This window comes from Macrosteles quadrilineatus, unplaced genomic scaffold, assembly GCF_028750875.1.
Source record: "Macrosteles quadrilineatus isolate MER2022 unplaced genomic scaffold, UCM_ALF_1.0 Scaffold_4__1_contigs__length_99947679, whole genome shotgun sequence".
NCBI classification, from domain to species: domain Eukaryota; kingdom Metazoa; phylum Arthropoda; class Insecta; order Hemiptera; family Cicadellidae; genus Macrosteles; species Macrosteles quadrilineatus.
The window spans coordinates 11,959,582-11,973,766 of NW_026542597.1; the positions used below are offsets into that span (position 1 = coordinate 11,959,582).

The 14,185-nt window shown below is 37.3% G+C and overlaps 1 protein-coding gene across 13 annotated transcripts in view; it reads right to left on the reverse strand.

Moving 5' to 3' along the window:
* The window catches only part of LOC128992329 (TLD domain-containing protein 2-like), a 419,200-nt gene that overhangs the window by 22,350 nt on the left and 382,665 nt on the right, over positions 1 to 14,185 (reverse strand). The window contains exon 2 of one of the 13 annotated variants that reach the window (XM_054415857.1): positions 4,917 to 5,205. The exons of 11 other annotated variants lie outside the window; for them this stretch is intronic. In XM_054415857.1, coding sequence (XP_054271832.1) covers positions 4,917 to 4,985 — 69 coding nt within the window. In that variant the 5' untranslated portion in view covers positions 4,986 to 5,205. Of the gene's footprint in view, positions 1 to 4,916; positions 5,206 to 6,686; positions 6,770 to 14,185 lie in introns of those variants that run through there. One more of the 13 variants, XM_054415859.1, reaches the window with a different exon arrangement.

The window sequence follows — 14,185 nt, forward strand, 5'->3', positions numbered from 1 at the left end:
TCCGATTAATGAGAATATCGATTAATTTTATAACAAACTCTCACAGCTAACTTCGCTCAATTCTGCAACGAGTCTACGAAACACACATTCGGTAATTCAACATAGGAAAAATTCCTTTCAGTGTGTAAACTAACATCCTAAAATTATTTTTTTCCAAAGCTAAGTAGTTTGAAAAGTGAGCGAATTTCTTTACTAGCAAAACTTCAAGCCTTGAATGATAGGTTTTATGTAACGTATCCTTTCTTCACCCCCGCATTCCTGCAGTGAAACCGACAGAGAAGTGGACATAGGATCTCGCTAACGAAGATACAGCTGTAAACAACAAACATCTGTCAGTAGATGTTTGTATTCAGTGAACTGTTGCAACATATACGTGGCCAGCCTGCAAGAGACGGTGGCGACAGGGCAAAGTTGTCGAAATGTTTCGTCCTTGCCCTCTTTACGTGTCCTTCCTGTATTGTAGAAAGGTACAGTAGCCGGAGTAGCTCCAACTGCTGATTTGGGACGAAAACGTCGATGTGCATGAATTTACATTAGCTTAACTCTCGCCAATCCTCAAGACTGGAACTTAATATATCATTTCCAAGCAGATTAAAAGATATCAGCATGCAGAAGACGGATATACGACCTCAAAGGCCCCTCAAAAGGACCCTCATAGGGTCCCAAAAAATAGGGGCGAGTTGCCGGCAGAAGGAAGTAATGTCCTTGTTTTAGTGTTATCCTAACATAACCTAACCTAACCTAACCAAACCGAACCTAACCTAACTTAACCTACTCGATTATACAGTCAAAGAGGGGCGTAGTTAATGAACGTATAGGGTTCCCTGTAGTACTTGGCGCAATCCAGGAATACCCGACTACCTGATTCAGGTCAGTTGGCGCAATTAATGCCCGCCCACTTTTAACATTTTAGTAAGTAACCTTGCATTATGTTAAGTTATGAACTCCTGACCAACCGAGGTTTTCATTTATACCCAATCTTTATCTAAACAAATTGTTTAAGTATGTGCTCGAGAATTAGTTGGTAATTTGTTGACCTTAGGGTGTTGTTTAGTTCATACCACCGTGTCGGGCTTGTGACAGCCAACAATATGAGCTTTCGCTATAGATATGAAGTACAGCAACATTACTAAAATATTTTATACTGTACCGTTTTTCATCTATCTAGATATAAAACGCATGTCATGAAAACTCCATGGTATTAATTTTGAACAATGTCTAACCTAAATTGCTATATCCAAACAGATTCTCTGCCATGTCCAAACTTCGTATATGGGACAAGGTTATATTTTGGCCAGTTAACATATTGGAATTTGCATTTCTATGGATCGACTGTGTGTAAATCGGGACTGATTGAGGAAACCAGCAAACCATGACCTCCAAGCCGATTCTCGTTTAGGGTTTGAATACAATGAAACCGCGGTTGGAATGTCAATCGAATATACAAAATATACAACAGCAAAACGAAACAAAATTTATTCAAAACACACGTGAATGTTTGAACAAGCGCGTCGTTCGGAACGAGAATTCAAATGATCCAGAAACCAATATAAAATCAAGGTCCTATCAAGGTTCTTAGTTTCAGACTCTCATTGAAACATAGGTACTGCATTAGGTCAAACATTTTACTACCGCAGTGCTTTGGTGTCATATTAAAGCATTAAAGATAACTTGAGCTATTTCAGCCTCCTTGCTGATGGCCATCATAAAAGCGGTAGTATGAGGCGTGATTGTAGTATATGTGACTGTTGTTGAACAGTGTCTTCTAAAACTTGAAACAAAAGCAAACACCAAGTTGGATCAGGACACACAAGTGGGGGTTTTTGTCTAGAGCTACTTTAATCTTTCATGCAACAAATTTACACATTGAGGATGAACCCTCGAAAACATGTACTATGGTATTATACCGATCACACCTAAATTGGTTACAGTTAAGTTAGGTTAGGTTAGGTTATCTTGTGGTTATCTTATCCCAACCTAACCTAACCTAACCCAATTTAGATGTGGTCAGTATAGTACCAAAGCACCAAAAAAACATATTAAACATAAAATCGTCATTTCAGACCCGCTACGGCATCGACCTTGACATTGTAAACTGACCTGAACAATCCAAGCGAAATATTGTGGAAGGCACGCGTTAATTGTTATTGTCCAAGCAGTTAATTATCGAAGAGCCGTGAATTAGCTAATAACTACGGAAAATCGCCAAGAATAACTGTGTACGATCTCCGCTCCAATAATAGCCTCAGATCCGGCAACAGTGGAAGGCGGGAAACCCTAATGTGGTATCCTTGAAACGAGATGAAGAGGTAAACAGAAACAGACAACACACAGCATCCGTGGGATCTACGTGGTCACGTGGAAAAAGCTTGGGGAATCACGGAGAAACGGCTCCAACACGACTGTGGTGAATGTGGTTTTGTAGCAATTTGAATTTCAGGCACCCGTTATAAAACGATTCTGTGAACGTGATTCCGCCGTAGAATTCTACCTGAAGAATAAAAGTTTTATATTTTGAAATCCTCGCTTTAAACGATATAATTGAAAAACTGTGAATGTAGCAGATGAATAAGTGAGTGTAGTTTTCTAGCAATTTGAATTGCAGAGGGTTGATACTAAAAAAATTATAAACGTGAACAGCCGAAGGAATTCTACTTACGAACTTCAATGACTGTAAAAAGTTGATCTTTTAAAAATGAAGCATTGGAACGATCAAATTGAAACATTGTAAAAGTGGAGATCGATAAGTGCTTGTGCGGATAATTCAATCAATCAATTATTTGATATGGGTAATGGGTACGCCATCTAGGTGCGTATTAAAACCCGATACGCTGGTTCATCACTCAGTCAGGATTATTTATTTCAAGCCCATTGACCAGCTGAGTCCAGTTTAATCAAAAAGCTAATGACTTTTCTCAGGATTGAAGCGGCAACCTTTTGATTGTTATGCGAGCACTTTAACCACTCAGCTACCCAGCCAGTGTATTAATACATGTGAATTCCCATTTCAAATATCATTTGACCGTAATTCTACATCAAATTATAATGAATCGTGCATTCTTAGGAAATTTAGTCTTGTCTCACAGAAAACCTCTATCAGTACAGGGTTTGCAGCATTTGGCTGTATCTGTCAAGTTTTTGCGTTGCTACAAATGCGACTCAATTTACAACCAAAGCGCGGTACATCCATCCAAAAGAAGAGTTTTCCACAAATTCCAACCGAAAATGGAGAACAAAGATAAATAATCCTGAAGAAACTTCGGCAACTCGTAAAGATTCCTGGTCAAGTTGGGAAAGGTCATGAGAAGACCAAACAAGCGTGAGAGAACGAGTCTCAGTCCAGCTGAGAGATGTTTACAAGAAATGACCTTGACCTTCAACAGTGACATCATTGATAGCCGGAGGTCACTCACCCACCCACTGATAAGTCGACAGCGAACAGGATGAATAATCGATGCATTGTCTTTTCTTTGGATAAAAGGAATAAGGATTACGCCTTGATGAAGAAAACAAGGAAGAGGATTCCTGAAATGGCAAAGGTGGAATAATTTGAATGAGAGTCTTTCGAAGTACGATTTCGGAATTAAAATCGGATAAAGAGTTACAAGCTGAGACACGTGGGAAAGAATCGTCTTGAAAACTCTGGAATTCTGAATTTTCACTATCCATTCAAACCCTTTGCAGAACCCTGAGAACACTTAATGAAAAACATCCTGATAAACTATAGAGTTTATCGAATAATATCAACATTACTAGTCGGAAAAGTAATCATGACAACTCTTCAATACATTTTCCTCTGCTTTGATAAAATTATACTGGCAGCCAGCCAGTTGAAGCAATTTGCAGAGTATTTAAAAATGTGACATGCAGCATCAAACATCACAGGAAATGTAGAAACTGGTTTTGAAAACTATGACCGTGACTTTAACATCTACGATCAGATGGAAACAGATTTGATCAATTTCCATGAATATTGTTGCTATTTATTCCATGCCATCTCGATTTTTGATCAAAGAATACAATAAAATGCTTAAACATTATCACGTGCCAATATAATAATCTTGGGGTTACTTAAAAATATTGTTTAAACATCAGTTAATTGCACTAAACTAATTGCTTTGATGATAAATTAAAAAAGTACATACAAAACTGGCTGTAAAAACTTCCAAGATTTTTTTGCTTTTAGAAGGAAAACAATTACACAATTATGTCTAAGGACACAGAATATTCGGCCGAATTTGGTACGCAAACTAATTAAAGGAAACAAAGATGTTTACGGAATAAAGGGACTAACGTCCGGAACATTATGCAAACATGTATTGGCTTTTAACTCCAAGGCTGTGGCTAAACCCTCAAACAAATGGGTGCGTATTTGGAGAGAAATCTAAGTGTTTAACAACTCTTTTGGTGATGTAGATAAAACAGATGACCATTCATTAATCCAGGATAGAAAAGTAGTTACACTATAAGTTCTACTGAATGGTAAATTGTGTTGCGAAGTCTTTAAATAATGTTGTTAGAATTTTAAAAATTTAACTAGGTGTTTAATATAAATAATTAAAGACCGGTAATTGAACAAATAATACATATTGTGAAAACATAAAAAATACATTCAGTTACCAACCTAAAATGTCGTATCATCCACTTAATCATAAAATAATTAAATCGCAAGTTAGTTAATTTGAAGACAAAAAAACCAAAAATGTTGTAACTAATTTGTTTAATGATTGACAAATAATGCACGAAAAACTGTATGATAACTTTTAATTTACTGAATGAGTAAACTGTACCCATGAATGTTGGACACATTACACACACTTCCTATTTGGTCTTAAGGAAAATCGCACAGATCACAAAATACAATAAAATCATATAAAATAAATATCGATATCCCATTTCCAATACAAAAAACATACCTTAGTCTTCATCTTCAGATATTTCGCCAGTTTCATGATGGCCTGTCCGGGTGTTTTCGGTTTCGGCATGGCGACCAATAGACGCACAACACAGACTGAATGGACCAATAGCAACACAACACTGGCGGAACTAAATCGTTCAGTTCAGATTTCACAGCGATTTTTTCGTAACAGGAAAAATAGCTTATCGCAACCGACGGACACACAAGATGCTATCGTTCAATCTTGACAAACTGATCGTTCCGGTGTGCGATTGTGACAGGACGAAGAACATAGTCACACAGCAGAGCTGCAAGATACAACAGATAATGTGTGCTTTGTGGCTGTAGGCTAAACAAACTGTTATTTTTGGATTGTTTCCCACCTGTGATTCACTGTAGATATGATTCAGTTGAGCAAACTAGTTTGCAATGTGATAAGGTAAATCTGCATGACCGTGGGAAGTTGTGGCGATGGTGAAATAAAACGTTTCAATATGAGAAAATCAGATTAGATTGCTGAATAAGCGAAAGTAAACACCTATATTGTACCTAAAGTGTCTGAGACGTAAGATGATTTCTTATTTCAGAAACGATACACCAACAATATATTTTTTCAAAACTTTCAAAAATATGGACTAATACTAGGTACTTCTAAATCTTAATCCCAAAATGTATTCATTCAAAGCCAAATTACCATATACAAATAATAAAAGTACCCAGAAATCAGCAAATTTATCATACTCGAACTTTTTTGTCACGTGGTCATGTGATATACCGAGTAGTACTTTAAACATACAACTGTGTCCAGCACACACGAAATATTTCGTTAAGTACTACAAACAATATGCATGCAAGATGCGATTTCGCCGTGTTAAAACAATCACTTTCATAACCAAATTTCCATTTTCACTCCAAACGTCACGTGACCAACAATGGCAGCCAATGAGGGACGTGAGGAGTTGATGAATGGTTGAAACGACCGTAAACGGGGATCACGATTCTCAATCCACTCTCTGAATTCGGATCAGACTGAGTGAAACAACAGAGACATGCTGCCCAATACGACCAGGAATGTCACAACGTCGCTTTCACAGTCTGTTACTTTCGGTTTTGTCACTTTCGCGGATTTTCTGACAGTTCTCAAGAGGCGATCTTCAAAAACAGTTTTTAATTCGTCTAGCTAGTTGAAGGAGAAGAAATCGCATAGGAAAATTTAAGCAATGTTGATGAAAATCAGAAATGTTAAATGTTTGTAAATAGGTTGTACAAGAAGTTTTAGTAGAAGGAAATGTTTTTGGGGTAAAATTGAAACCGAGTTCAATATCTCTATTATGATCTTTATTACTCTCGAAGAAACGACTTTTCATAATGTCGATATCAAAGTCAATAAGTCAAATGGCTGCAACACGAGAAAACTCATAATCCCGAGAAAATTGGAAAAGAGAAACTCATGACCACCAACTCAACAGAACGTTTATGATACTTTACGGCAAGAAAAATATCCCGTAAATTTTACTGGAGATAGTTCAATACTACGTAAACACTCTCAAACCACCAAATCATCCATGAAATACATTACATTTGAGTCTTTTCAAGAAGAGGGTCGTCTCTGTTAAATTTTGCCCAATACAAGAGGTCAGGTCAGGTCAGGTTAGGTTAGGTCAGGTCAGGTTTGTTTACATCACCTTCATTTGCATAGAGCACATTCCGACAGTGGCGACCCTCTTTTTGAAAAGACACCTAAATCTCAAGCATTTCCATCCAAAAAGTAAATACATTTCCACCTTACCGTTAGAAACGTAGCCCTCATGGTACACGGTGCGCGCTCCGAGACCGACAGGCACCGACTGCATGACTATGGTTGCCGCTTGCATGGAATAATCGCATACAATTAGCATCAGCAACTGGCTGTATTCCCAAGGCCTGATCCTTTATCCCGATACTTTCATGACTAGTCAGGCGATCAACGTGTGGTCCAGACAGGAACCGGGAGCAAAAACTGGATCCGGCTAAGCTGCATAGGCAAAAGAAATCTTGGACAGTTGCAATACAACGCAATACTCATTTGAAACCGGTTGGTACAGTCTGCGGTCTGCACTGAGGCAAACGTGATGTTTCGCAATCAGCATATTAATTTTCATACCTTGGTACATATGTCTCCAAGACGTGTAGCTGAGTTTCATAAAGAAGGAAAGGAAAAGAGAAATATAACATGACAGTCAATTATTTTACGGATTCCGCTCACTCTTTGCTTTACTTTACGTTCCAAGTCCCGAATCCAATGGGCAAATCGAAAGCGGCAAATTTCTTTAAAATCACTATACTGAGGAGTTATTCAAGAAATAACCCTCCTTTAAAATTCCCAAAGAAGTCGTTGAGGCTATGTCAAAGAAATTATAATAAAATAATTTTATATACGAAGATAAATTTATACTAATTTGACTATATTAAATTTCACCAGATGAATGCAAACAAGCTATTGATCTCTTCTAGGGAGACAGCTTCTGTACATATTTTTTGATTACCAACGGTTAAAACACAAATTGTGCATTTAAAGTGACCTTCATGGCCATGGAATAATCAACAACACTGATTTCCATCGCAATCATCAAATCAAACCCCACAGCCGCAGTTCATCAGACAAAAGCCAGCTTGAACCCGAGACTACCAGCTGTGATGAACGGTTCTCGGGACAACCAATGGTTAACCTATGCGAACTTGACTGTCGATGAACCCTCGGCGACAATACTGTCACGAGGACAACAGAGAGAGATGTCTGTAGACAGACAAGACCAGGTGACTGAGCAACGAGGTCAGCGAACCCAGAGCTATTTCTGTCCGCCGCTCCAAGCCACTTTCACACAGCCGCGACTCCCGCCCGGAACTTTCCACCCGTGCGTCTGAGGAGAAGAGGAACGGGAAAGCGGAGGCAGGAACAGCTACAGCACCTGTTGGACGACCTTGATAAGATCAGGAGGTTCCCAGGTGGATATCACAGGAGGTGCGAGATGTTGCAGCCATTTTTAGTTTTTCCGGAAGAAAGGTTAGGATTTGTTTTGGGGAGACGAATTGAATTATAGACTTTTAACACGGTTATCTATTTGGAAGGACAATATTGTAACATTCACACTTTATTTGAGCACGAATTATTAAGAAAACGCACATACGAAAAGTGTCAACTAAAATTAAGAGCCAAAATCCCGGTTTTGACAAATTTGATAATTATTGTATGGAAAAAGACTAATATGATTGATCATTTCGTATGGATGTTTTATACCCAGTTTATCGGTGCCTAATTTGTTCGTGAGACTCTAAGAGTTGAGATTATAACAACACCATTACGAAATTGGCAACTAATGTTTATGGATAGCTGGAACGGCCACAGCGATTGGAAATACGTTCCAAAAATAATGCTCCTTCTGTAGGTAGGTTTTCAGCAGAAACTTTTAAGCCTGCTTTGAAGTAATAATAAAAGCACCTGGCGAGAACAAAGTGTAAACGTGAGCTTAATTTATTCCTCGTCAATTACTTGGGTTTAATTATTCAGTTCGGCTAGTTGGAAACAAATGGTGGACTCCAATACAAATCACGCTCTGTTTACATTCATCTCCTGTATCCGGAATATTCAAACTGTGAACAATACAGTGTTCTCAATACAATTTTCTATAGTGAAATTAATTACCGGTACGGTAAAAATTTGACAATCGAATACAATGATAGTCACTGCAGTAAAAAAACCAACACTTTTCATACATTTTATCACAGCGAAGAGTATCCGAGGTTCTGTGTGTGTCTGTGTGTGTCTAGTTAGGATGTAGGTACAAATTGGAAATTTTGCACCTCAAACATCTGTCAGGAAGGACGAGTTTGACGCAACTTAAGTGTTAACTGTCAAATGTTTCCGGGTAAACGTTTTGAGTTTTGACTAAGGTTTCCCAACAGCAAGAGAACTAAAACGACAGCTGTGTATTCGTTCAATATACAGTATTTGAATTTGTATAATGAACTCAGATTCACTTTATATTGCTTATTTAGATTCTCTCTCGAGGACGTGATCAGATTCCACATCCCAAAACGTGAAAACTTAGGTTTTACAAATGGTGATGGCGAATTCCCGAAATAATCCCTCAAATTACATCAGCATAAGCACATTCCAGACGAGAAAGCTCCTGAACTTCTGACATTACTTTGCAAAACCAACCTCTTTCGTCCAGACATGGTCCTGCAGACCAAGGCCTTAGCAAGGTGATGGCGTATTTTCAACAATATACATTTTGCAACCTTCGTGTCTTCCCGCCCGGCAATTAACAATAACTTGGTTGAACAACGCGATGTTCAACGGACGCACGTGTTCGTGAGGACGATCTTCTTCCTTCCAGCCAAGGATTCTGGCGTAAATAGTTTAGACGTGAAGGGCGATTCAAGTAATAATACATTTAGGAAGCTCATTTGTTTTAATTGTCTGAAGAAACCTAAGATTATGTTAATTTGAAGAAACATAGAGATTGTGTGTCTGAATAAATTTTGCGATGGGGGGATTTACCCCTTGCAGCGTTTTTAGAGATAAATAATTTTGATAAAGTCAATTGAAGGAATAAGTTTAGAATTAAATTTTAAATGCGACTTGGAAAAACACCCCTATTGCTTTTGGGAGTTGTAAAAACGAAGTTTAATATTTATTATCAACACAATGAGTAGGTTTTTATCACTTAATTATCATTTTAAATTGGAACATGTTTTAGAACAAAATATAATTCAGTTTAATTTTAGTGCTGAGACACGAGTACCTCATAATAGTAGAATCGACATAAAAAAGCAAAATAATATCTGATTGTAATGTACTAATTTGGAAGCATTTAGAATAATCTAAACAACTAAAAGACCATTGTTTATATTTTCGCCAACGAAAGTAGCAATAGGCTAGATTTATATTTAGGTCAAAGTGAAATGGAAAGTGAAGTGAACTAGAAAGTTCACGCATTTCAAACACTCTTCACGACATAATGTAAACAAGCCAGCAACAGCACTAACATTGAACATGATTAATAAAATAGATACAAATATCAAAATCACTTACTTTGACCATTTTGACAACCCGTTCAACACAATATAATACAACTGCTCTGCACGGAAGTTTCCTGGTAACTAATTCTACGCAATTGTGATGCTATGCTGCAAATGTTATCATTGTTGTCTACGTCATACACAGAGCAAGCAAAGTGTATCACGACAATCTGATAGCTGTTCTTACTCTATGATTCACCCGTAGGCCTCAGTCATGGAAAAATACCAATACTACCGTGAGTAAGTTTAGTTTTAACAATTCAATTTTAAGATCCAGCTATCCTTAACCTAAACAACTCAAGCCATGTTAAACCCAAACGGAATTAACTCATCATAGTTTTTGCGTTGCATACATTAGTTGCACACAAACATAAAACAACAGGTTAAGTCGTAGCACCAAAAGGCTGTGCACCAGGTGACGAGGTCAGTATCTTTAAATGTTGCCAACTTATTTTCATTTCAAGCGAATACGTATTACGTGTTTGTAAAAGCACACTGGTTTGTGTTGTTTCGTTGGAATACTGGAGTGCGGCAAAGTAAAATGAGTGCGGAAAAAGTAGGTAAATGAGCAATTAGCTACTTTGCGTGCTACAATCAGTGCAAGGAAGCCTGCTTTGTCAGGTAACTGTAGCAAAAGATATATATGTATTGTAAATAACATATTGGGGGATTCTCAATACAAATTCTAGTCTGTTTTCAGTTTCTTGTCGGCAGAAATAAGGAATGTAAAAAGTGTAAACTCTCCCGTAAATTACGAAAAGCCGGAGAGCTTAATTTAGAATCTGTAAAACTAAAAGTAAACTAAACGGATATGGGAAAACACAATAAGACTCCCTTTTAAACGTCAATTCAGTGGGACTACGAATTCTTTACGCTAAGTTACGTCGCAACCCTATGAAATTTAATCTCTGTGTTATTAATTAACCACTAATTAATAAAACAGTCGCACCAACCACTTAAAAATGTAGGCCGATTTTCAAGTTTTGTCACTACATACAGCGTCACCATATCGTCTACGAAAAGGTTGACCAGTGACCACCTCTAGTGTTTTTCAACACGATCCCAGCGCCAACTGAGAAGATGGCAACATCACACACCACGACACTCTATCGGACATCCTTGGCTTGGCGAGAGAGAGGGTAGACGAGGCTGCAGCAACGATGCTGATGCACTAACTGTCAACATTCCCGTTATGGCGATGTTTAGTGTCTACTGTTCATCAAAAGTTGGCTGGCGTTCAACAATACACCTAATCGATTATTGGCCAAGCGTGTACATTGCCAAAGGCCAGTTGAAGACGTGGAGTTTTCATAAAGATTCCCTTGTATTTTAACCTTGTGAACTCAATAGCTATGCGAAAGATTTGTACGCCTACTGTACTTCAAGTATTGGCCATCGTTCAACAATTGAACAACCCAATTTTCCTATTTGTAAGCAGGTAGCTTAATTAATAATTAGTTTTGGTCCTATAGATGTTGATTTTCAATCAATACCCGGTGTTCTGTTAATGTTCCTAGACAAATTTAGTGATTCCAGTGTATCAAACACTGACTAGACACTGAAAATAAAATCGACTACTGTCCAAAGATTGTGAATCGCATACAACCGAACTATTTCCGTATCTGTTGTCAAAAACAACCGAAAGAAAAATTATTCAATATATCGTTTTTTTAATTCGATATATCGTTTGTTTAGTTAGGTACATAACTAACCAAACGATACATCGAATGAAATAATAGATGAATCGAATAATTTTTCATTCGGTTGTTTTTGACAACAGATACGGAAGTGTACCCAAGCCATTGACTACACAATATCGATTGTCGATTGATGTACAATTGATCGAAATTATCTCTTATGTATCAAATATATATTTAATCTCTTCAATAATGTGCCATGGTGAAGGAGTTTCAACGGACCGGCTCGATTTTGAGTAAAGCCAATAGGATTTTCATCATTCGACACTACACCCGCTGTCCTTATAATTGAATGTTTAGACTAATTGTGTGAATCTAAAGAAACAGCTGATCAGTAAGTAACGAAGCTACACCTTCTCACTCCATTCAACTCCCATCTCATATGTTCAGCAAAACTTAGTTAGGTGGCGTTGCTGTCTCCGAAAGCAATGATAATGACAATGCAGATCAAAACGAATGTAAACTCACTAAGTGCGGGGGACGGCTCTAGGCGGCGCTAAGTGGTTATGCTAAGTGGTCACAGCAGTGGGTGTGTTTACAGTCAATGTTTGCCTACATAAACAACCATATGTGTGTAGTGTCAGGGGCGGCAAGTTGCCGGTCATTGTATTGAGAAACTATTGTGCATGACAGGATTCGCGAAGATTTTCATATGTGACGATTCAGATAGCAAATTTCTGCTAGTTTTAATCAATTGATTGGGACGAATTTGGCGAAACTTGCAATGAAAATACATAAGGAAGACCTCTTCGTTGTCTTAAAATAACATAATTTTCAGGAGACACTGTATGTTAATAACGTTTTGGGGGTACTGTATATGGTTTCTTGAAAATTATAGTAGTCATTCGTGAAAATAACTATTGGAGTTTAACTGGTTGTTATCGATTGTTGTTAGAAAATCAACGACATGTGCACGTGTTTGAACGAATACCTACATAAAATGAATTACTTCAGAACCGAAGAGAGACAGGGGTTCTTTGAGTTCCTTTAAAAAATAGTGGCTCAGAAAACATTTACATAATCATGGTAGAAATTAGATTTTATTGTGAAATTAAACATTATCGTAAACAACTCTGGTATGAAGCCTTTAAAGTAAATATATTAGAAATCGAGCAGATCAATTCGGTAGTTATGTAAAATGTAGTGTAATTTGTTTCTGGATTATTCCACCAAACTTGCAGTAGTGTTAAATTACAACCGTAAGCGTACCACACCATAATGAACCATATGTTCTCGATAGATACTCGACAGCCTACAAATTATTAATGCAATTATCTAAATTATTGTCGTTACGAAAATGCAATTGACTTTGGTTATTGCAAAATACACTTAATATATTGTAAATTTTAAGCCCTTTTAGATATTTCCCTATAGAGAAGTAGCTATTGCCGTAATTGGCACGGTAATTGACCCGGGACCGATTTACTTTTTAATTTTGATGTTTTGAGAGGTTCGTCAATCGGCAAGATTGGGTCATGGGAGGTTTAAATTTTATAAAAAAATGTATTTTTTCAAGTATTCACCCTTTAAACATGGAAGTGCCAAATTACAACCATCGTGTAGAGCTAGAAACAAATAATGTTGTATATTGAAATAACTCGTTAAAACTAATGTTCTTTAAATGGGGAATAAATATGTCTTGTATATGGAAATATTTTAGTCAAAATCAAATCAAATTTAAATTTGGTTAGTCTGCAGGTTTGCTGCAACGGGGAGTACTCTACTTCTACATTACTGAAGAACTGCTGAGACGAGTTTTCGCATTTACAGCAGTTAGTTGGGCGCGCCTGCATACAGTTGTTGGTTGGCTGGGATCCAACTCTCCTATCAGAACGCTGCCAACTTTGTCGGGTGTGTTTGTTTTTGTTGGCATTCCGATGTGAGTACGTTGCGAAATGTTAACTTGTTAAGCCTGTTTGCAATTTGAACAAATTTTACTTTACCACAACCATTGATGTAGTGACTGCAATTGAGCGCAAAAGTAGTGTTTCTATGCACGGAGTAAGGTAAAACTTTGGGCATTGACTGAGGCAGACACTTCTTTAGCATGCTGGAACTGTCCCAAGTAAAAATTAAAGTAGAATTGACCAACTGACAGTAGTGAGCTCTATAACTTTTTTCTTTGTAATACCCAAAATTTTAAATTTTTTTTTCAGACAAACTGAAATTTGTAAACCATTGCATCTATTTTGTCACACAAACCAACGCAGGAATAAAAATTAAGGGAGAAAACAGAATTGCTCAATAAACTATCTTCAATTTGAATTAACATTCGGCTTCGGCTGGTTTAAATAGATGAGATGTCTAAACATGTTATCTTAAGCTACTGCAGGTTTATAACATGATTTGTTACGGAGTGTGGCTTTCAATGCATTGAGTAACTAAACGATCTTTTATTGTGGATCTGTAGCACGTCAAAGTAGCGACATATTCAAGTTTATGTTTGGTTCAAATTATTTTCAAAGCGGGTTTATACTATTTTTATCACAAAAGCGTAGCATATTGAACACCCAATAGACCTTTATTG